General features: G+C 41.2%; 1 protein-coding gene across 1 annotated transcript in view; it reads left to right on the top strand.

Moving 5' to 3' along the window:
* Positions 1–21,237, top strand: part of pth1r (parathyroid hormone 1 receptor) — a 227,986-nt gene extending 206,749 nt beyond the window's left edge. Inside the window, exons 9-13 of the mRNA XM_002939365.5 lie at positions 777–843; positions 7,625–7,719; positions 14,137–14,278; positions 17,958–17,999; positions 19,606–21,237. Coding sequence (XP_002939411.2) covers positions 777–843; positions 7,625–7,719; positions 14,137–14,278; positions 17,958–17,999; positions 19,606–19,971 — 712 coding nt within the window. The 3' untranslated portion in view covers positions 19,972–21,237. The remainder of the gene's footprint in view (positions 1–776; positions 844–7,624; positions 7,720–14,136; positions 14,279–17,957; positions 18,000–19,605) is intronic.
* The last annotated feature ends 275 nt before the right edge of the window (positions 21,238–21,512 follow it).

The raw sequence follows: 21,512 nt of genomic DNA, 5'->3' as shown, positions 1-21,512 counted from the left end.
AGGTCATTGCTAATTTATGTCACTTGATAGTAGTTATTGCTTCCATTTGTTGGTTCACCCTTGTGACTGTGATTCATGAATGCGCTCAAAGAATACTTCCAGGCAAAAAGGAACATATGTCCCAGAAGACTGTGCCATATGGGCTTTTATTAATAGATGGCTATACAATGGGAGCAATTTGCATTCATTTACAGTTGGCTACTCTTAGATACGTTTCACCCGTTGACTTGTATCCTTTGTTCTTTTATAGCAAGGAGCTTGGTAAATAAACACAAGCTATAAATTACATTTATTATTTTGTGACCTTTACTGTAGGGGGAATATTTCCAGATGATTCAGATACAGCATAAACCTGATGGTTCCTTTGTACAGCGCCCAGGGTATTGCTATTTGCCTTTTAACTTGCAGCTATCGACCAGTCCTAGTTAACTACCAATTTGACTCATCTTTTGTTGTTCTCAAATGCAAACTCTTCCCTCCGGTCTCATTGATTTCCTTCATCTGAAACCACCTATTTTCTCCATGTGTCATAAAACCAAAATATTAAATAATCAATAGGACAATGGTTTTAGAAGTTAAAAGTACCTCGTTATAGAAAACAATGCTTTATTGTCTATTTATGGGGTTGGAACGCACCAAAGGTCTGAGTGTTCCTCCATTACTTCATCATAGGGAACATCATGAAAGCATCATTGTTGTGTAATAATGCAGTTTTTTTGTTCCTTGGCGATCAGTAACACTGTATTCATAATACGTCTCCTGTTTTTCCATCTCAGGTGCTGGGATCTGAGTGCAGGGTATTTAAAATGGATCGTTCAGGTGCCTATCCTGGCCGCTATAATGGTGAGTTACCAGAAACAATAGACAATAGAACAGTTGCGGAATTTGTACATGTTGCTCAACTGGGAAAGGGTTTATTTGTATATAAATATGTATTATAAATGACATTGGCAGAAATACAATATAGCTGTAGGCATTAGAGCAAGGGGCAAATGAGGCATAAGGAAGGTTTTTATTGAAGGTTTAAGTTGTAGCAGAGGTGAGGGAAACTAATTGCAAGTAATGAGGGGATGACTACTTGAATCCTCCTTTCTTCCCCTTATGAATACAATGCTGTCAAACACAGGCAGAGCAGTATTCATGGTGGGAACACAGGTCCTCCATTTTAGATTTTGCAGTCTGAGGTGCTGACATCGGGGCAAGGTGCAAAGTGCAAAATAAAACGAGGCTGTGATTATTATTTCTCATTTTGCTCCCTTCCTCTCCACCAATAAATGACATCTGTTGTCTTCTCTAGCATTCTCTAGCTCTTCTCTAGCATTCTCTAGCTCTTCTCTAGCTCTTCTCTAGCTCTTCTCTAGCATTCTCTAGCTCTAGGCATTAGAGCAAGGGGCAAATGAGGCATAAGGAAGGTTTTTACTGAAGGTTTAAGTTGTAATCTTGAAAAATTAACAATATGCCAAACAGAAGTGAGGGAAACTATTTGCAAGTAATGAGGGGATGACTACTAAAATCCTCCTTTCTTTCCTGTATGAATACAGTGCTGTCAAACACAGGCAGAGCAGTATTCATGGTGGGAGCACAGGTCCTCCATTTTAGATTTTGCAGTCTGAGGTGCTGACATCGGGGCAAGGTGCAAAGTGAAAAATAAAACGAGGCTGTGGTTATTATTTCTCATTTCGCTCCCTTCCTCTCCATCAATAAATGACCCCTGTTGTCTTCTCTAGCTCTTCTCTAGCTCTAGGCATTAGAGCAAGGGGCAAATGAGGCATAAGGAAGGTTTTTACTAAAGGTTCAAGTTGTAATCTTGTATAATTATCAATATGGCAAACAGAAGTGAGGAAGAAATGACTGCTTGCCCCCTCCTTTCTTCCCCTTATGAATACAGTGCTGTCAAACACAGGCAGAGCAGTATTCATGGTGGGAACACAGGTCCTCCATTTTAGACTGCAAGAACCTGCAGTCTAAGGTGCTGACATTGGGGCAAGGTGCAAAGTGCAAAATAAAACAAGGCTGTGGTTATTATTTCACAATTTGCTCCCTTCTACTCCGTCAATAAATGACCCCTGTTGTCTTCTCTAGCATTTACACAATTGTGTTTAAATAGATTAAAGAGCCAACCTATAAATGATGTTGAATCAACAGATGTCTCTATGGTTGTTTGTTACATTGGTAGTCACATTCATTAGACCCAAGCTCTGTTGCCTAATACCTTGCACTCCATCTGTAGTTAAAATATATGTTTTTGTTTGGTGATTATGAAACATACCCAAAGCAATGCAGATGTGCCCAAATGAAAGGCAAATGTAGACCCCTTCTAGGTGCCTGCTGATGCACTGACACGCACAAATATCTACTCCCGGCACAGCCTATGCCAGGAAGCCTCAATGGCACATCTACAAGAAATTACTACTTGCCCCCTCCTTTCTTCCCCTTATGAATACAGTGCTGTCAAACACAGGCAGAGCAGTATTCATGATAGGAACACAGGTCCTCCATTTTAGACTGCAAGAACCTGCAGTCTAAGGTGCTGACATTGGGGCAAGGTGCAAAGTGCAAAATAAAACGAGGCTGTAGTTATTTTTTCTCATTTCGCTCCCTTCTACTCCGTCAATAAATGACCCCTGTTGTCTTCTCTAGCATTCTCTAGCTCTTCTCTAGCTCTAGGCATTAGAAAAAGGGGCAAATGAGGCATAAGGAAGGTTTTTACTGAAGGTTTAAGTTTTAATCTTGTATAATTATCAATAAGGCAAACAGAAGTGAGGGAAACTATTTGCAAGAAATGAGGTGATGGCTACTTGAATTCTGATTATGAGATATACCCAAAGCAATGCAGATGTGCCCAAATGAAAGGCAAATGTAGACCCCTTCTAGGTGCCTGCTAATGCACTGAAACACACAAAGATCTACTCCCGGCAAAGCCTATGCCAGGAAGCCTCAATGGCACTTGGAAACACCAACGGCACATCTACAAGAAATGACTACTTGACCCCTCCTTTCTTCCCCTTATGAATACAGTGCTGTCAAACACAGGCAGAGCAGTATTCATGGTGGGAACACAGGTCCTCCATTTTAGACTGCAAGAACCTGCAGTCTAAGGTACTGACATTGGGGCAAGGTGCAAAGTGCAAAATAAAACGAGGCTGTAGTTATTATTTCTCATTTCGCTCCCTTCTACTCCGTCAATAAATGACCCCTGTTGTCTTCTCTAGCCTAAGAGCCAACCTATAAAGGTCTACTCCTGGTACAACCTATGCCGGGAAGCCTCAGTGGCACTTGGAAACACCAACGGCACATCTTCACTAATAACCCACCCACCCACTCTCCATACCGGTCTGCCGTTTTTATCATCCTCCTTCTTATTACATTTCCCCGTGACATTAGGGTAACTTCCAGCTATGATTCACCGTGGCGGTAACTAATGAATAAATTACATTAAGATATGTCATTTATGCAGGAAGTTGGTTTTTTATCGTTATCCTGTGCCACTAAAGTGATGTAAATGTATCAGTACAACATATGCCATTACAACAGGGCAGCAGGCGCCTCGTGATAAGAAATGGCAAAATTGCAGATGACATTTTCAATGCATAATGTACAGGGGAATCTTCATTTCCTGAGCCGCTGCTCGTTATTTGATGAATAAAAAAGGATCTAGCCCTTTGCAATTAGCATTTGTAACGTCTGTCAAAAGGCGTTCGTAGAGGAGGGCAGCGCAGCTTTGTTGTTCTTATGACGGACTAAAGGGCACCTTGTATCGGAACTTTCAAGGGAAATTATATTGATCGAGGGTGAATTATGAAAACAATGCATTGTTTAATTGCTTTTCACGCTGGGTTAAAGAAGGGCTCTCTCATGACTGAGAAGTCTGACGTAGGCGCTCAGCAACCATTTCCCATTACAAATGCATTATAAGGGGTGTATATTGCTTTAAAGTGCTTTAAAGAGAAATGATTCTTTAATAGAGGCGTAAATAGTCTCCTTTTTTAGTTTTGAAAAAGTTATAGCATGGTTTATAATGTAAAGGGAATTTGACACTCTTTGCTCTGGTATCACTCTTTGCAGGTTGACTATTTGTTCCATTGTTATTATAAAAAAAAATATCCAGTCTGTAATAGTAATAGTAGTAAGTTTGCTGACATGCTTTTCCTTGGTTTCTGGTTGGGCAGAGCTTTGGGAATGAGAATTCCGGGTGTGGGAAGGACTGTAAGAGGAATAACGATGTATTTATAATAAAAGGAATGGTTGTTGTTTTCCTGTTGACACCTATCATTACTAATATGAATTTCTTCAAAGTAATTAAGAACATTTCCTTTTAATCAGCCCTAACTGGGGGTCAGTCAATAGGAGTTGCCTAACTTGTTGGTGCTATGTAAAGAAGGAATTAAGACTAGTAAAGTCAGTAATTAAACCCAATAGGATTGTTTTGGCTCCAATAAGGTACAGGTACTGTTTTATTATTACAGAGAAAAGGGAATTATTTAACCATGAAATAAACCCAATAGGGCTGTTCTGCCCCAATAAGGGGTAATTATATCTTAGTTGGGATCAAGTACAGGTACTGTTTTATTATTACAGAGAAAAGGGAATCATTTAACCATTAAATAAACCCAATAGGGCTGTTCTGCCCCCAATAAGGGGTAATTATATCTTAGTTGGGATCAAGTACAGGTACTGTTTTATTATTACAGAGAAAAGGGAATCATTTAACCATTAAATAAACCCAATAGGACTGTTCTGCCCCCAATAAGGGGTAATTATATCTTAGTTGGTATCAAGTACAGGTACTGTTTTATTATTACAGAGAAAAGGGAATCATTTAACCATGAAATAAACCCAATAGGGCTGTTCTGCCCCAATAAGGGGTAATTATATCTTAGTTGGGATCAAGTACAAGTACTGTTTTATTATTACAGAGAAAAGGGAATCATTTAACCATTAAATAAACCCAATAGGACTGTTCTGCCCCAATAAGGGGTAATTATATCTTAGTTGGGATCAAGTACAGGTACTGTTTTATTATTACAGAGAAAAGGGAATCATTTAACCATGAAATAAACCCAATAGGGCTGTTCTGCCCCAATAAGGGGTAATTATATCTTAGTTGGGATCAAGTACAAGTACTGTTTTATTATTACAGAGAAAAGGGAATCATTTAACCATTAAATAAACCCAATAGGGCTGTTCTGCCCCAATAAGGGGTAATTATATCTTAGTTGGGATCAAGTACAGGTACTGTTTTATTATTACAGAGAAAAGGGAATCATTTAACCATTAAATAAACCCAATAGGGCTGTTCTGCCCCAATAAGGGGTAATTATATCTTAGTTGGGATCAAGTACAGGTACTGTTTTATTATTACAGGGGAAAAGGGAATTATTTTTAAGAATTAGAATTATTTGCTTATAATGGAGTCTATGGGAGATGGCCTTTCTGTAATTCGGAGCTTTCTGGTTAATGGCTTTCCGGATAACGGGGTCTGATACCTGTACATAAATCTTGAAAGAACCTTAGTAAATGGGCCCCTGTATAGTTAAATACAGCCCTTAGGGTTCACATAGGGACGAGCAGAAAGAGCCGACATGGCATATACAGAACAAACTGTACTTTCACAAAAGTTCTGCATAAAATCGCAGCTTAAAATCCAGGCACGGGTGCAATAAGCCATCAGAATTGATTTAGAAGCTTCTCCGATGGGCTATAATGGAAGGCGAGGCAGTATTTAAGATTTGCGAGGCTCAGTGTTACGCCTGCAAGGGGGAGGGTAGGAGGCAGGGCGGGAAGCCAGCAGGTACCTCTTGTGCCAAGAACTGGGGTGATTAAAGTTTTATGGCGGCATTGGACCGGCACTTCTCCGACCTGAGCGGGTAATAGCTATCATTTCTCCATTGGGCGGCCTCCTAGCGCCCTGCCCTGCATACAGATCAACCCGAGGCAGGCGTTTGTACAGGCTTTTATTGAAATTAAAAGTATAAATGGTAGAAAGATACGTGGGCACTATATCTTGGCCATAGAATGTAAGCGCCTTCATTAGGATATTGGAACCACAACCCCCCCTATTTAATGGGGTCATAAAAATGGTCTTACGTCTAAAATGGAGACAGGGACCACTCAGGCTAAAATTAAAATCTGATTTTTGGGTTTTTAGAAACTCACGTAAACCCCTGATAATGTACTGTTGCCCTGAAAAATGTTGAGGAAATGTCACCATCAAAAAGAAAATTGTTGCACGCTTAATTTTTTGGATGAGCGCCATTTTTTTTTATGCCCAGCATTTTTTGTTTACATGCACGACAATTTTTATTACTTGGGCAATAAATTTTTGCGACATGGGTAATTGTTCTGCGGCGAATTTTGATGCCTGTTTCATGAAAAAAAAACGCCAGTGGCAAAATGTGGAAATTCACCGCTAATCCATGCCTGCCAGAATATTTCGGCCAAATGCGAAAGATTTGCAAAGCGGAGAAAATGTTGCACGGGAAAAAATATGTTTTTGACGCGCGTCATTTTTTTTATGCGCGCAATTATTTTTTTTTTCTAAAATCATCCGCCATTATTTTGCCCATCCCTAGTGATGAATGCAGTTTTCAACCAGGTATGGATTCACAGCGAATTTCCGCATTTCTGTATTGGCGAAAACTTCCACGATTCATCAAATTATGTGTGGTCTCATCGAAATAGGCACGGTCGCAACAACAACAAAAAAGCATCACTAGTGCTGAATGAATTTTTTTGCGGGGTATGGATTCGCAGCGAATTTCTGCATTGGCAAATTGTTTTGCGAAAATTCGCTGAGGAAAAATTTGTGCAGAATTTTTTCATGTCGCACGTCAAATTAGACACGGTCGCGTCAAAAAGGGTGCGGTTGTGCCAAAAATGGTGCCGTTGCGTCAAATCGGACGCGGGCGAAAAAAGGGCACAGTCGAGTCAAAATTGGGCGCGGTCAAGTCAAAAAGAGGCTTGGTTACGTAAAAAATGTGGATGACAAAAAAATAGCCGTGGGCGACAAAAAAAATAGACACAGGTGGCAAAAAAAACTGCGTGACAAATGCGTTTCGCAAATTTTTCACCGTTTCGCACATTTTATGGTGAAACGAAACAGGACAGATTCGTTCATCACTACTCATCAGTGTAGTGCAGGGTTTTCTGATAAGCTTGGGTAGAGCCAGGAGTGTCGGTTCACAAACAAATCATTAGGGTTGAGGAGACTGCCTCATACGTATGCAAATAAACAAAAGGACTTCTGGGAATTAATTCCAAAAGAGCTCCACCCACTGGGTTTTTAAAGCAGAAGCCGGGATAATAGCTGATCAGATTCCCAACTACAGACCGGTTTCACCCTACTTGGGGCTCATCAGTGTAGTGCAGGGATTTCTGATGGAAATATTTGAAAATGGAAAATGATTGTAAAACACTTGCATTGTTTCCACCTGTATCTATTGAGATGTCAAAAGTGTTCCAAAATAATGGACCAGATAGTGGTAGCAGGAACCCCACTTTTTAATCTTTTTTTATTGTCCTTATTTAACCCAGATTTGCAGGAAGAGTAAGTAGTTACTGTTATTATATCATCATCATCATCATCATACCTGATGCCAACTGTTTTTTTGTTTTTTTTTTTCAGGTAAATTTTGGACTTTTTATCAATATTGTTCGAGTTTTAGCTACAAAGCTGAGGGAGACCAACGCAGGGAGGTGCGATACCCGTCAACAGTACCGGTAAGCTGCATCCATTCTGTCAGTCAGATATTAGATATGAGCAGGAGTTCAACCCATCCAAGTAAACCCAGCACACCCAACCCACACCTACCAATCTATACACTCACATACATAAACTATATATACAACCACTAGTACTAACTGTAGGTATTAGTATCACAATAGCCTTGGATATTCTGATTGATCAAGAACTCATCCAGGCCCCTCTTATAGGCATTAACAGAATCTGCCATTACCCCATCACTAGGAAGGGCATTCCATAACCTCACTGCCCTCACCGTGAGGAACCCCCTACCCAACATCCCCCGGCAGGGCATTCCCCAACCCCCTCACTGCCCTCACCGTGAGGAACCCCCTACCCAACATCCCCCGGCAGGGCATTCCCCAACCCCCTCACTGCCCTCACCGTGAGGAACCCCCTACCCAACATCCCCCGGCAGGGCATTCCCCAACCCCCTCACTGCCCTCACCGTGAGGAGCCCCCTACCCAACATCCCCCGGCAGGGCATTCCCCAACCCCCTTACTGCCCTCACCGTGAGGAACCCCCTACCCAACATCCCCCGGCAGGGCATTCCCCAACCCCCTCACTGCCCTCACCGTGAGGAACCCCCTACCCAACATCCCCCGGCAGGGCATTCCCCAACCCCCTCACTGCCCTCACCGTGAGGAACCCCCTACCCAACATCCCCCGGCAGGGCATTCCCCAACCCCCTCACTGCCCTCACCGTGAAAAACCACCTACGCTGCTTCAAATGGAAGCTCCGTTCCTCTAATCTAAAGGGGTGACCTCTGGTGCGCTGATTGTTTTTATGGGAAAAAAGAACATCCCCCAACTGCCTATAATCCCCTCTAATGTACTTGTACAGAGTAATCATGTCCCCTCGCAAGCGCCTCTTTTCCAGAGAAAACAACCCCAACCTCGACAGTCTCACCTCATAGTTTAACCCTTCCATCCCCTTTACCAGTTTAGTTGCAGTCTCTGCACTCTCTCCAGCTCATTAATATCCTTCTTAAGGACTGGAGCCCAAAACTGCCCCCCATACTCAAGGTGAGGCCTTACCAGGGACCTATAAAGGGGCAAAAATATGTTCTCATCCCTTGAGTCAATGCCCTTTTTTATACAAGACAGCACTTTATTTGCTTTAGTAGCCACAGAATGACACTGCCTGGAATTAGACAACTTGTTATCAACAAAAACCCCTAGATCCTTCTCCATTAAGGATCCCCCCAACACACTACCATTCAGTAGATAGTTTGCGTTTATATTATTTCTACCAAAGTGCATAACTTTGCACTTATCAACATTGAACCTCATTTTCCAGTTTGCTGCCCAGTTTTCCAATTTTGTCAAATCGCTCTGCAAAGCGGCAGCATCCTGCATGGAACTTATAGTTTTGCACAATTTAGTGTCATCAGCAAAAATAGAAACAGTGCTCTCTATGCCCACCTCCAGGTCATTAATAAACAAGTTAAAAAGCAAAGGCCCAAGTACTGACCCCTGCGGTACTCCACTAACCACACTGGCCCAATTAGAAAATGTTCCATTTACAACCACTCTTTGTACTCTATCCTTCAGCCAGTTCTCTATCCAATTACAAATATTATGTTCTAGGCCAATATTCCTTAATTTGATCATTAACCTTCTGTGAGGTACTGTATCAAATGCTTTAGCAAAGTCCAAGTAGATGACATCAACTGCCATTCCAGCATCAAGGTTCCTGCTCACCTCCTCATAAAAGGCGACTAAATTAGTCTGGCAAGATCTGTTACGCATAAAACCATGCTGGCACAAACTAATAGTATTGTGAACTGCAATGTATTCAAGTACCCTATCCCTTATTACCCCTTCCAAAAGTTTTCCTACTACTGATGTCAGACTAACAGGCCTAGAGTTTTCAGGCTGAGAACGGGATCCCTTTTTAAATAATGGCACCACATTAGCAATCCGCCAGTCTCTCGGCACCATGCCAAACCTCAACGAATCCTGAAAAATTAAGTGAAGAGGTTTGGCAATCACAGCGCTCAGCTCATTTAATACCCTGGGATGAATCCCATCCGGCCCTGGACCTTTGTTTACCTTTACATGTTCAAGTCTCTTTTGAATTTCCTCCCGAGTGACCCATGCGTCAGTAGCTAAATTACTAGCACTGGGCATATTACAAGGGAAGCCTTCATTATCTGGCTCCTCAGATGTATAGACAGATGAAAAATAAGAGTTCAAAATTCCTGCTTTTTCCCCGTTCTCATCAACCAACTTACCCCCCCGTGATAATAAAGTTCCCACCCCTTCTTGCTTCATTTTTTTACTATTCACATAATTAAAAAATAATTTTGGATTCTTTTTACTCCTAGCTGCAATATCCCTTTCCATCTCTATTTTAGCTGCCTGATAGCTTTTTTGCTGCTTTATTTGCTTCCTTGTACCTGATGAAAGTTTCCGCTGTCCCAGCTAACTTGAATGCCCTAAAAGCACGTTTTTTCTTACCAACCTCGACAATAACACTTTTATTCAGCCATAAGGGTTTTGCTTTGCGATGCCTCTCCTTGCTTACAAGGGGGATATACTGTTGTGTATACCTGCAAAGCAATGTTTTAAAGATGTTCCATTTTCCTTCTGTGTCTAACCCCATGAAAAGCCTTTCCCAGTTGACACATTGCAGAGATGCCCTTATACTGGCAAAGTCTGCACGTCTAAAATTGAGCGTTTTAGTTACTCCCTTATAGCGCTGTCTCTGCAGCATTATCTCAAAGGAGACCATGTTGTGATCACTGTTCCCCAAATGCTCACCCACACAAATGTTAGAGATGAGTTCATTATTATTAGAAATCACCAGGTCCAAAATAGAGTCATTCCTAGTGGGTTCTTGAACCGCCTGAAATAAAAAGTTGTCATTTAGCATATTTACAAACCTACTAGCTTTTTCTGACTTAGCCACCCCATTACTCCAGTCAATGTCGGGATAATTAAAGTCCCCCATAATAACAACTTGGCCCAGTTTTGAAGCCTCCTCCATTTGCAACAATAGCTATTGATTGAAACCTTGTAGGAAGCCACATTGATATGAACCTTCATCAACGATCCAACGAATGTAAAGTCTTCTGCAGTGACAGATCTGCTGACCATAATCACACTGACGTGCACATTAACAGGCGCTGTTTGCCGAGTCAGCACCCTATTGAGTCAAACCTTCCCCGTCCCAGTCAATATTGGAACAGAACCCATTTGTCAGAGTGGAAAATCTCATTGTCGGAGAGCTGGAGAGTAGGGGTGCACCAAATACAGGTCATGAACATATCTTCCGAATTTGGTTCCCAACTGCCAGGCCAAAGATGACAATTTTTGTTCTAAATTGTTCAAGTGTAGACTTTTTTTTCCCCATTTAAATATGTATATTAGGGATTAGGTGATTCTGTATAGTAGCAAACACTGCCTATTTAGTATATTCCAACTATATACTGTACCATGAATGAGGTTCACAGGCAACAACACTGGATTGACCTACTAGATCCACATTGGTTGACTTTTCCTGTACATTTCTTTGCCAATTTTACCCTCCACGTGTAACTATAAGAAGTGGATCTTGTTGGTTGTAGTGTGTATGTATTTCCCAAAGAAATCAGTATATTTCAAATACAGTGTTGGTTTAAGCATGACATTGCCCTTGGGGACATTAATTTGTAATACAGTTATTACCCATGCACACACCATTAGGTTCTGTACTTAGGTCCCCATACATGGGCCGATTGTATCTGCCGATATGGGTCCCTTGGAACGATTCGGCAGCTTATCGGCCCGTGTAGGGGCAGCAACGACTGCCCTGCCTGACCGATATCTGGCCTGAAATTGGCCAGATATCGATCGGGCAGGTTAAAAAATTCAGTCGGATCGGGGACCACATCGGCTCGTTGATGCAGTCCCCAAACTGACTGCTCCCTTAACAGTCTTTAGAATTTGATCATTTGTCCCATGGCCAAATGACAGAATTTGCCAAAATTCCCCCGATATCGCCCACCCGTAGGTGGGGATATCGGGAGAAGATCCGCTTGCTTGGCTACCTCGCCAGGTGAGAGGATCGTTACATATGTATGGCCACCTTAAGAATGAACTTTTTGGTAATGTTGCAGACACTAGCTGAAGCTTTCCAGGACCCCCTTTGAAAGTAATTCATTTGCCTAGGTTGCAGGGCTAAGCCACATCACCCAATGATATTAAAGCACATTATGTAGCAGTTATCATTAGTGATGAGCGAATCAGTACCGAAAAATTAGCAAAACTGCTAAAAAATGTACGAAACGGGATAAAATAAGCAAAATGCAGCTACTGGACCTGACATTTTGTACACAATGTTGCCTTATTTGATGCAATGGCAAATTTTTTGCGGCAAAATTTCACAGCAAATCCATGCCCAGCGAAAACATTTGCTTATCACTAATTATCTTGCGGGACAGTCTACGCCCGCTGGTATTGCTATAACTCCTCCCAACATTACAAATTAATTGTATTGTTTCAAATGTTGTCCCTTCTCTTTTGCCCCTTTAAAACTGTACTCAAGGTGGCCATACACGCTAAGATCTGGTTGCCAAGTGAGCTGATCTTCTCCCAATATCCCCACCTATGGGTGGACGATGTCGGGCTAAATGAGTGGTTTGGCCCTGGTCCGACAAAAAATCAAACCATGCCTGATTGAGATCTGGCCAATTTGGGGCCAGAATCGGTCTACATGACTAGAATCGGGCCGTGTATGGCCACCTTTATCATTAAGTCTTTTTATACATCAATTAGGTTGCTAGGGCAACAGTCAGGGAAGTTTTAAAGACACATTTATCAATTCAGATCAAGATGGGGCACTTTTTTATCGAGTTTATAAAATATATGCAGCATTAATGTCTTCGCAGCTAGTAAGATTCTCTTGTATTTCCTCCCTGGAACTTGTTAATTTCTGGAAAATGCTATGTTCTTGCCATTAAGACCTGCTCTCATTACTGTGCATTTATTTCCCTAAGTGCTGAGCTGGAAATGCGCTAATTAGGTTGCACAGTGTGTATCAGACTGCTCGGCAAGGTAAAGCATATGGGGCAGGACACTGGCCATAGTAAAAGAAAGAGCCTTTGGCAATCATTTACAAGCTTGGCGGCCTGCTCATATGTGGGCTATAGAATGGTTCCCTCATAACCCCCCTCTGTTACATACACTTTAGCTAAAGGTCTTTACTGCAGATAAAAAAACAATGTTTCCCTGCATGGAATCCTGTTCCCCTAGAATCAGTACAGGTATGGGATCCCTAATCCGGAAACCCGTTATCCAGAAAACTCTGAATTACGGAAAGTCCGTCTCTCATACACTCCATTTTAATCAAATAATTCAGAATTTTAATTTCTGTAATAATAAAACAGTACCTGTACTTGATCCCAACTAAGATATAATTACCCCTTATTGGGGCAGAACAGCCCTATTGGGTTTATTTAATGGTTAAATGATTCCCTTTTCTCTGTAATAATAAAACAGTACCTGTACTTGATCCCAACTAAGATATAATTACCCCTTATTGGGGCAGAACAGCCCTATTGGGTTTATTTCATGGTTAAATGATTCCCTTTTTCTCTGTAATAATAAAACAGTACCTGTACTTGATCCCAACTAAGATATAATTACCCCTTATTGGGGCAGAACAGCCCTATTGGGTTTATTTAATGGTTAAATGATTCCCTTTTCTCTGTAATAATAAAACAGTACCTGTACTTGATCCCAACTAAGATATAATTACCCCTTATTGGGGCAGAACAGCCCTATTGGGTTTATTTAATGGTTAAATGATTCCCTTTTCTCTGTAATAATAAAACAGTACCTGTACTTGATCCCAACTAAGATATAATTACCCCTTATTGGGGCAGAACAGCCCTATTGGGTTTATTTCATGGTTAAATGATTCCCTTTTCTCTGTAATAATAAAACAGTACCTGTACTTGATCCCAACTAAGATATAATTACCCCTTATTGGGCAGAACAGCCCTATTGGGTTTATTTAATGGTTAAATGATTCCCTTTTCTCTGTAATAATAAAACAGTACCTGTACTTGATCCCAACTAAGATATAATTACCCCTTATTGGGGCAGAACAGCCCTATTGGGTTTATTTCATGGTTAAATGATTCCCTTTTCTCTGTAATAATAAAACAGTACCTGTACTTGATCCCAACTAAGATATAATTACCCCTTATTGGGGGCAGAACAGCCCTATTGGGTTTAATTAATGTTTTATTGATTATTTAGCAGACTTAAGGTATGGAGATCAAAATTACAGAAAGACCCTTTGGTCCCGAGCTTTCTGGATAATGGGTCCTATACCTATACAATCATTTTATTTGAGTGAATTAACGTCATTTTCCTAATTGGCCTCTTTCTTATGTTTTTGTAGGAAGCTGCTGAAATCCACTCTCGTTTTGATGCCTCTCTTTGGAGTCCACTATATAGTATTTATGGCCTTTCCATACACCGAAGTGTCAGGGATCCTATGGCAGGTTCAAATGCACTATGAATTGCTCTTCAACTCCTTCCAGGTATTGGGCTTTATTTTTGTATAACCCCCACCTAATATATGAATCCAGATAGGGGTGAATGGTTCCAATGTAAGATGGTCCCAATGTAAGATGGAGGGCCAGACTGGGCCGCCGGGACACCGGGAAAAAACTTGGTAGGCTTCGGCCCTAATGGACCCAGACCCGACCCCTGTCGGTGTTCCCCCACCAGCAGGTGTCCCTCTCCTGACGCGTTTCACACTATGAATTGCTCTTCAACTCCTTCCAGGTATTGGGCTTTATTTCTCTATAATCCCACCCAATATATGAATCCAGATAGGGGTGAATGGTTCCAATGTAAGATGCAGAGTCAGATTGGGCTGCCAGGACCCCGGAAAAAACCAGGTGGGCCCTGAACCCTGTCTGTGCTCCTCTGCCAGCAGGTCTCCCTCCCCTGACATGTTTCACTGATGCGCAATCAGGGGAGGACGTCAGGCAGTGGCTAGGGCCCCTGTTGGGGGGGGATAGGGGGCACGGGGCCCCTGGGTTGGTAGCCCTGGTGGGCTCTTCACCCCCCTGTCTGACCTTGGTAAGATGTAAGGGTATTAATGTCATATGTATATGCATTATACCCAGGGTCGGACTGGGCCGCCAGGACACCAGGAAAAATCCTGGTGGGCCCCAGCCCTAGTGGGCCCCGGCAGCGCAGTCTGAGCTTGGCCGGCGCTCCCCCTACTGACTGTTCCCTCCCTGACGCGTTCAGTTTATACCTGCTCAGGGAGGACATCGGGTGGGGGCCCCTGGGGGGGTTAGGGGAGCCCCGGGGGGGGGGTATGGGACATGACTGGCTGGGGCACCTTCAGGGCCCCTGGGACGGGAGCACCGGTGGGCCCTGCACCCCCCAGTCCGACCCTGATTATACTTCCTAAATGTTAAGCTGAGTCGGGTCTCATTAATGGATCCAAAGTGGGTGTGGCTAAACCCAAAGTAGCTGGGTGTAGAGTGTTTAGGCGGAATATCTTGGAGCGGTAGCCCAGGTGTGCCCTTTAACCTCCAGTCCAACCCTGGTAAGATGTAATGGTTCTAAAGTAATATGTATGTGCATTATACCTCCTAAATATTAAGCTGAGTCGGGTCTCATTCATGGATTCAAAGTGGGTGTGGCTAAACCCAAAGTGGCTGGGTGTAGGGTGGTTTGGCGGAATATCTTGGGGTGGTTTTGGTGGATCTAAAAACGTCTTGGTTTTGGGGAGGTATGTTGAAACATTTTAGTAAAACTGATTTTCATAAAAAAAAAAATCCCAGTTTGCCAATCCCAATACAAGATATTTGATACTTCATCTTTTGAAAAATAAATATTTCTAACTTTCAAAGTCAAATGACTCCCAAATGTCAAATGTGTATAGTACCCCAATACAACTCAATGGAACAAGTGAGTGGAGACCATTTGTTGAGGTCCAAGTTGGTGCTGATGCTTTCAATGTAACCATTCTAATGCTCTGATTGGTCGCTTGCTTTAGCCATGGAAACTCTGATTGGCTTTGGGTTGGTCTAGTTATTCGGCTTCAAAGTTGGTCAGTTCCATTAGGGCCTCATATCTCAGCAATCGCACAAAGTTAATGTCATTGGCTGCACACTGGCGCAGATATGACAATGACATTTACAAGCTAAATCTTATTAGAAAAATGTAATCTTTTATCTTAAAGGTGAAATATGATTGTCAGAAACATAATTCTCTCACCGCTTTCTAGTACTTCTGAGCCTAACGAGGTTTGTGAACTCCCACATCAAGCAGTCTTGTCTGAGCTGCACATTTTTTACATCAGAAGCAAATGATTGTGCGGAGATTTGTGTTTATGTGTGTAATATCTGCACTGTAATACGTACAATTCAGTGATATTTCACAGTTGTTTAAATGGTAACATATAAATGCTTGAAAGATGATTATTCTTTGCTCTAAATATGTAAATGCTTTTAGAATATATATATATATATATATATATATATATACACAGGTATGGGATCCGTTATCCAGAAACCCCTTATCCAGAAAGATCTGATTTACAAAAAACCCATCTCCCATAGACTCCATTTTAATCAAATAATTCAGATTTTTAAAATGGATTTCCCTTTTCTCTGTAATAATAGAACAGTACCTGTACTTGATCCCAACTAAGATATAATTACCCCTTATTGGGGGCAGAACAGTCCTATTGGGTTTATTTAATGGTTAAATGATTCCCTTTTCTCTGTAATAATAAAACAGTACCTGTACTTGATCCCAACTAAGATATAATTACCCCTTATTGGGGGCAGAACAGCCCTATTGGGTTTATTTCATGGTTAAATAATTCCCTTTTCTCTGTAATAATAAAACAGTACCTGTACTTGATCCCAACTAAGATATAATTACCCCTTATTGGGGGCAGAACAGCCCTATTGGGTTTATTTAATGGTTAAATGATTCCCTTTTCTCTGTAATAATAAAACAGTACCTGTACTTGATCCCAACTAAGATATAATTACCCCTTATTGGGGCAGAACAGCCCTATTGGGTTTATTTAATGGTTAAATGATTCCCTTTTCTCTGTAATAATAAAACTGTACCTGTACTTGATCCCAACTAAGATATAATTACCCTTTATTGGGGCAGAACAGCCCTATTGGGTTTATTTAATGGTTAAATGATTCCCTTTTGTCTGTAATAATAAAACAGTACCTGTACTTGATCCCGACTAAGATATAATTACCCCTTATTGGGGCAGAACAGCCCTATTGGGTTTATTTAATGGTTAAATGATTCCCTTTTCTCTGTAATAATAAAACAGTATCTGTACTTGATCCCAACTAAGATATAATTACCCCTTATTGGGGGCAGAACAGCCCTATTGGGTTTATTTAATGGTTAAATGATTCCCTTTTCTCTGTAATAATAAAACAGTACCTGTACTTGATCCCAACTAAGATATAATTACCCCTTATTGGGGGCAGAACAGCCCTATTGGGTTTATTTAATGGTTAAATGATTCCCTTTTCTCTGTAATAATAAAACAGTACCTGTACTTGATCCCAACTAAGATATAATTACCCCTTATTGGGGCAGAACAGCCCTATTGGGTTTATTTAATGGTTAAATGATTCCCTTTTCTCTGTAATAATAAAACAGTACCTGTACTTGATCCCAACTAAGATATAATTACCCCTTATTGGGGGCAGAAAAATCCTATTGGTTTAATAACGTTTTATTGTTTTTTTAGTAGACTAAAGGTATGGAGATTCAAATTACAGAAATAATATATATAGATACTGATTCTTTATAAATGATAAATATTGCCACATGCTTTGACAATGAGAATAAACACAGTACATTAGATTCGCTGCTGATCTCCGAGTTTTGCCTTTGGCCGATTTCTTCGTGAAATGGGCCACAAGAACAAATTAAAAAACACCCATTGACTCTAATCCATTTGTCAAAATTTCGGCGCCATTTCTAATTATAATGGAGTCTATGGGAGACGGTCTTCCTGTAATTTGGAACTTTCTGGATAACGGGTTTCCTGGATAACAGATCCCATAACTGTCTGTATATGTATAATACATATGTAGGACTTGGCTGAATGCAGGTCTGCCGTGATTCATATCGGGAATGAAAGAAAATTGTCATTTTTTGTCATTTCGACCAATCCGTCCATATTTCATTCTACTTTTTATTTTCCCGCAGGGTTTTTTTGTGGCCATTATTTACTGTTTCTGCAATGGAGAGGTGGGTACATTTTTAGTACATTTTAGTCCTGTTGTTAAAATGCAGTTAAATACTGGGGATTATGGAGTAGCGAGTGGTTGCGGGTTGGTATCCCATGGTGCACTGCTCAGGTAGTTCTTTATACATTATTATATGAGCAATGGAGCTGCAGTAATATTACTGTCTTGTTAAATAGAAGTTTTCTTTCTATATGTGTGTGGATAACTATGAATAACAATAACATTTATCCGTGATTCTTGCCAGATAAGTAATGGCACATTCTATCCTTAAATACACAAAAAGGGTTTGTGGGAGCACTCCAAGGCTAAATAAAGTATACAAATACAATGGAAGTGCGACTGATCTGGCCAAATTAACTACAAGCATACAAAAAGGAAAAGGGATTGATCAATGCACATTCCCTGGTCCCCTGTTTCATAAGTAAATTATCTATGCTAGTGCGTATATTGACAAAAAACAGGGGTTTTTAGTTACAAAATTATGACCATAAGATTGATAAGGCACCATACCACGTCAAGGTAAACCCCGTATGGTGGTCCTATCTATTTACCTCTGGTCATATTTTTCAAAGGCTGGCACTCCCATGCACTGTTGCCATTCTTGACCTGGGGGTTGGTTTGAGTCAGAGGGCTTAGTCACTCCCATGCCTTCTGCTTTTATAGAGAGAGATTGCCTGGTTCCCCAGGCCCAATCCTCCCCCGCTTGCGGCTTGTAGAGGAGAAGACTGCCCATTAACCAACACCCATTCTTTTTAAAGGCATAAGACCAACATTAAAGGGACAGGTGTGGGGGTGCTAACCCACATGGAAGTTTGGCCATTCTTCCTGCAGAATAACTCTGCTAAAATACATAAATACACAGAAAGGGTTTGTGGGAGCACTCCAAGGCTAAATAAAGTATACAAGTACAATGGAAGTGCGACTGATCTGGCCAAATTAACTACAAGCATACAAAAAGAAAGAGGGATTGATCAGTGCACATTCCCTGGTCCCCTGTTTCATAAGTAAATTATCTATGCTAGTGCGTATATTGACAAAAAACAGGGGTTTTTAGTTACAAAATTATGATCATAAAATTGGTAAGCCCCCATACCACGTCAAGGTAAACCCCGTATGGTGGTCCTATCTATCCTTCACTACATTCTACCCAACACTACATTCTACCCAACACTACATTCTACCCAACACTACATTCTACCCAACACTACATTCTACCCAACACTACATTCTACCCAACACTACATTCTACCCAACACTACATTCTACCCAACACTACATTCTACCCAACACTTGGACCGATTCGGCAGCTTATCAGACTGTGTAGGGGAAACAATGACTGGCTTGCCTGACCGATATCTGGCCTTAAATTGGCCAGATACCGATCGGGCAGGTTAAAAAATTCCCCAGGTCCAAACGACCGAATTAGCCTAAATTCCCCCAATATCGCCCACCCATAGGTGGGGATATCGGGAGAAGATTCGCTCGCTTGGCAACCTCGCCAGGCAAGCGGTTCTTTACGTGTATGGCCACCTTTAGACCTAGTTGTAGAACTATTATAACATGTGTAGCATTTTCAGTTCATTGATATCATATTTGGACTTTCCTAGGTACAAGCAGAGATCAAGAAATCATGGAGCAGATGGACATTGGCTCTTGATTTTAAAAGAAAAGCTAGAAGTGGGAGCACCACCTACAGTTATGGACCAATGGTTTCCCACACCAGCATTACTAATGTAACCACACGGGGGACTTTAGCCCTGCATCTCAACACAAGACTTGTATCTACAGCCCTCAATGGCCACAGGAACTTGCCAGGCTATGTAAAAAATGGCTCTCTGTCTGAGAACTCCATACCTTCCTCAGGACCAGATCAATATAACAAAGATGAAGAATATATAAATGGCTCCGGACTGTACGACGGGGAAAGGCCTACCCCGGCAGTGGTAGAAGAAGAAAGAGAAACTGTCATGTAAATATATTCCATTGCGGAAGGAGGCATTCCACAGTTGGGTGGAACAATCAACCCGGTTCTATGTGGACCAAGAGATGACCGCGTGGTCTGCTTCCTATGGGTAATGACGTGCTTCAGAAAAACCCACGGTTGGTTTCTTCTGAACATCACAGGAAACCTAGTCACGTATTTTACATCTGTCCCATGAGCACCAAAGCACAGAATCACAATCCACAAGTAATGATGGTCATTACAGACACGTTTTTCCCAGATATGCCAGTTAATTCTTTTCAATGACTCTTCAATGTTCTTCTCAAAATAATTATTAGTCCTCTATGTTAGAGACCTTTATGTAAATGGTTGTGATATCAGGCTACAGAGCAGCATGTAAAGGACAATGTATAACGATAGCTGATAGGTCAACTAAGGCCTCTCTGTATCCATGATGGATTTTCCTCCAGAGAAGTATCTCTGATACCCTCAAAGCTACAAACCTCATTCCAAACTATCCAATGGAAATGTGTTCTTTCACAAAAAATGATGCACATTTAAAAAAAAAAAAACCTGCATCGTGATTTGCTATGAAAGCAGCCAATCGGCTTCACCCAGGTCCTCAGCTATGCAGCCACTGCAGCAAATCTTGTGGAAGTAATCTAGGGCATTTCTGAATTTGTTTATGGATTACTACATGGGAACAGTTAATCTGTACAGATTATCGATTCCTCCCTCAGGAAAATAAAAAAAAAAAAATATATATATCGCGAGAAAAAAAAAATTGTATCTGTATAATATGGAGTTCAAATTGAAAACATTACTTATGTTTACATTACTCATATATTTTTAATATATGGAAAAATAAATAGAAATTATAATGAATAATATATAAGAACAATGAAATGTTAACTTTCTGGTAAGATATATAATAGCAATGGAAGCACTTTCATGCGTTAGAGTCATTGTCTGCAGTAAATAGTCTTTGGCATAAACACGTGCGAGTCTTGTTGTTCCGCAACCCCCTGTTACATGGGAAAGATGGAGGTATGTCCCCCTATTGCCCGTTCCCATAAGAACCCTCAGACATGTATATTAAAGTGCTCTCCAAATTCTTTTCAAGAGCTGTGATGGTCTGGTATAAGCTGCTCTTTCTCTTTAGATCCAGGATATTTGACCCTTTTTAAAGAGAGACTAAAGCAATCTGTTGCATGCAATTCACCACCTAGGCCAGAGATCCCCAACCTTTTATACCCGTGAGCCACATTCAAATGGAAAAAGTGTTGGGGAGCAACACAAGCATGGAAAAAGTTCTTGGGGGTGCAAATAAGAGCTGTAATTGGCTATTTGGTAGCCCCTATGTGGACTGGTAGCCTATAGAAGACTCTGTTTGGCTGTACACTGGGTTTTATGCAACCAAAACTTGCCCCCAAGCCAGAAATTCAAAAATGAGCAGCTACTTTGAGGCCCCTGGGAGCAACATCCAAGGGGTTGGGGAGCAACATGTTGCTCACGAACCACTGGTTGGGGATCACTGACCTAGGCCCTTAATAAACATAATAAACAAACAAG

Source organism: Xenopus tropicalis, chromosome 6 (genome assembly GCF_000004195.4).
Source record: "Xenopus tropicalis strain Nigerian chromosome 6, UCB_Xtro_10.0, whole genome shotgun sequence".
Classification (NCBI taxonomy): Eukaryota; Metazoa; Chordata; class Amphibia; order Anura; family Pipidae; genus Xenopus; species Xenopus tropicalis.
This window is presented reverse-complemented; position numbering and strand designations above follow the sequence as displayed.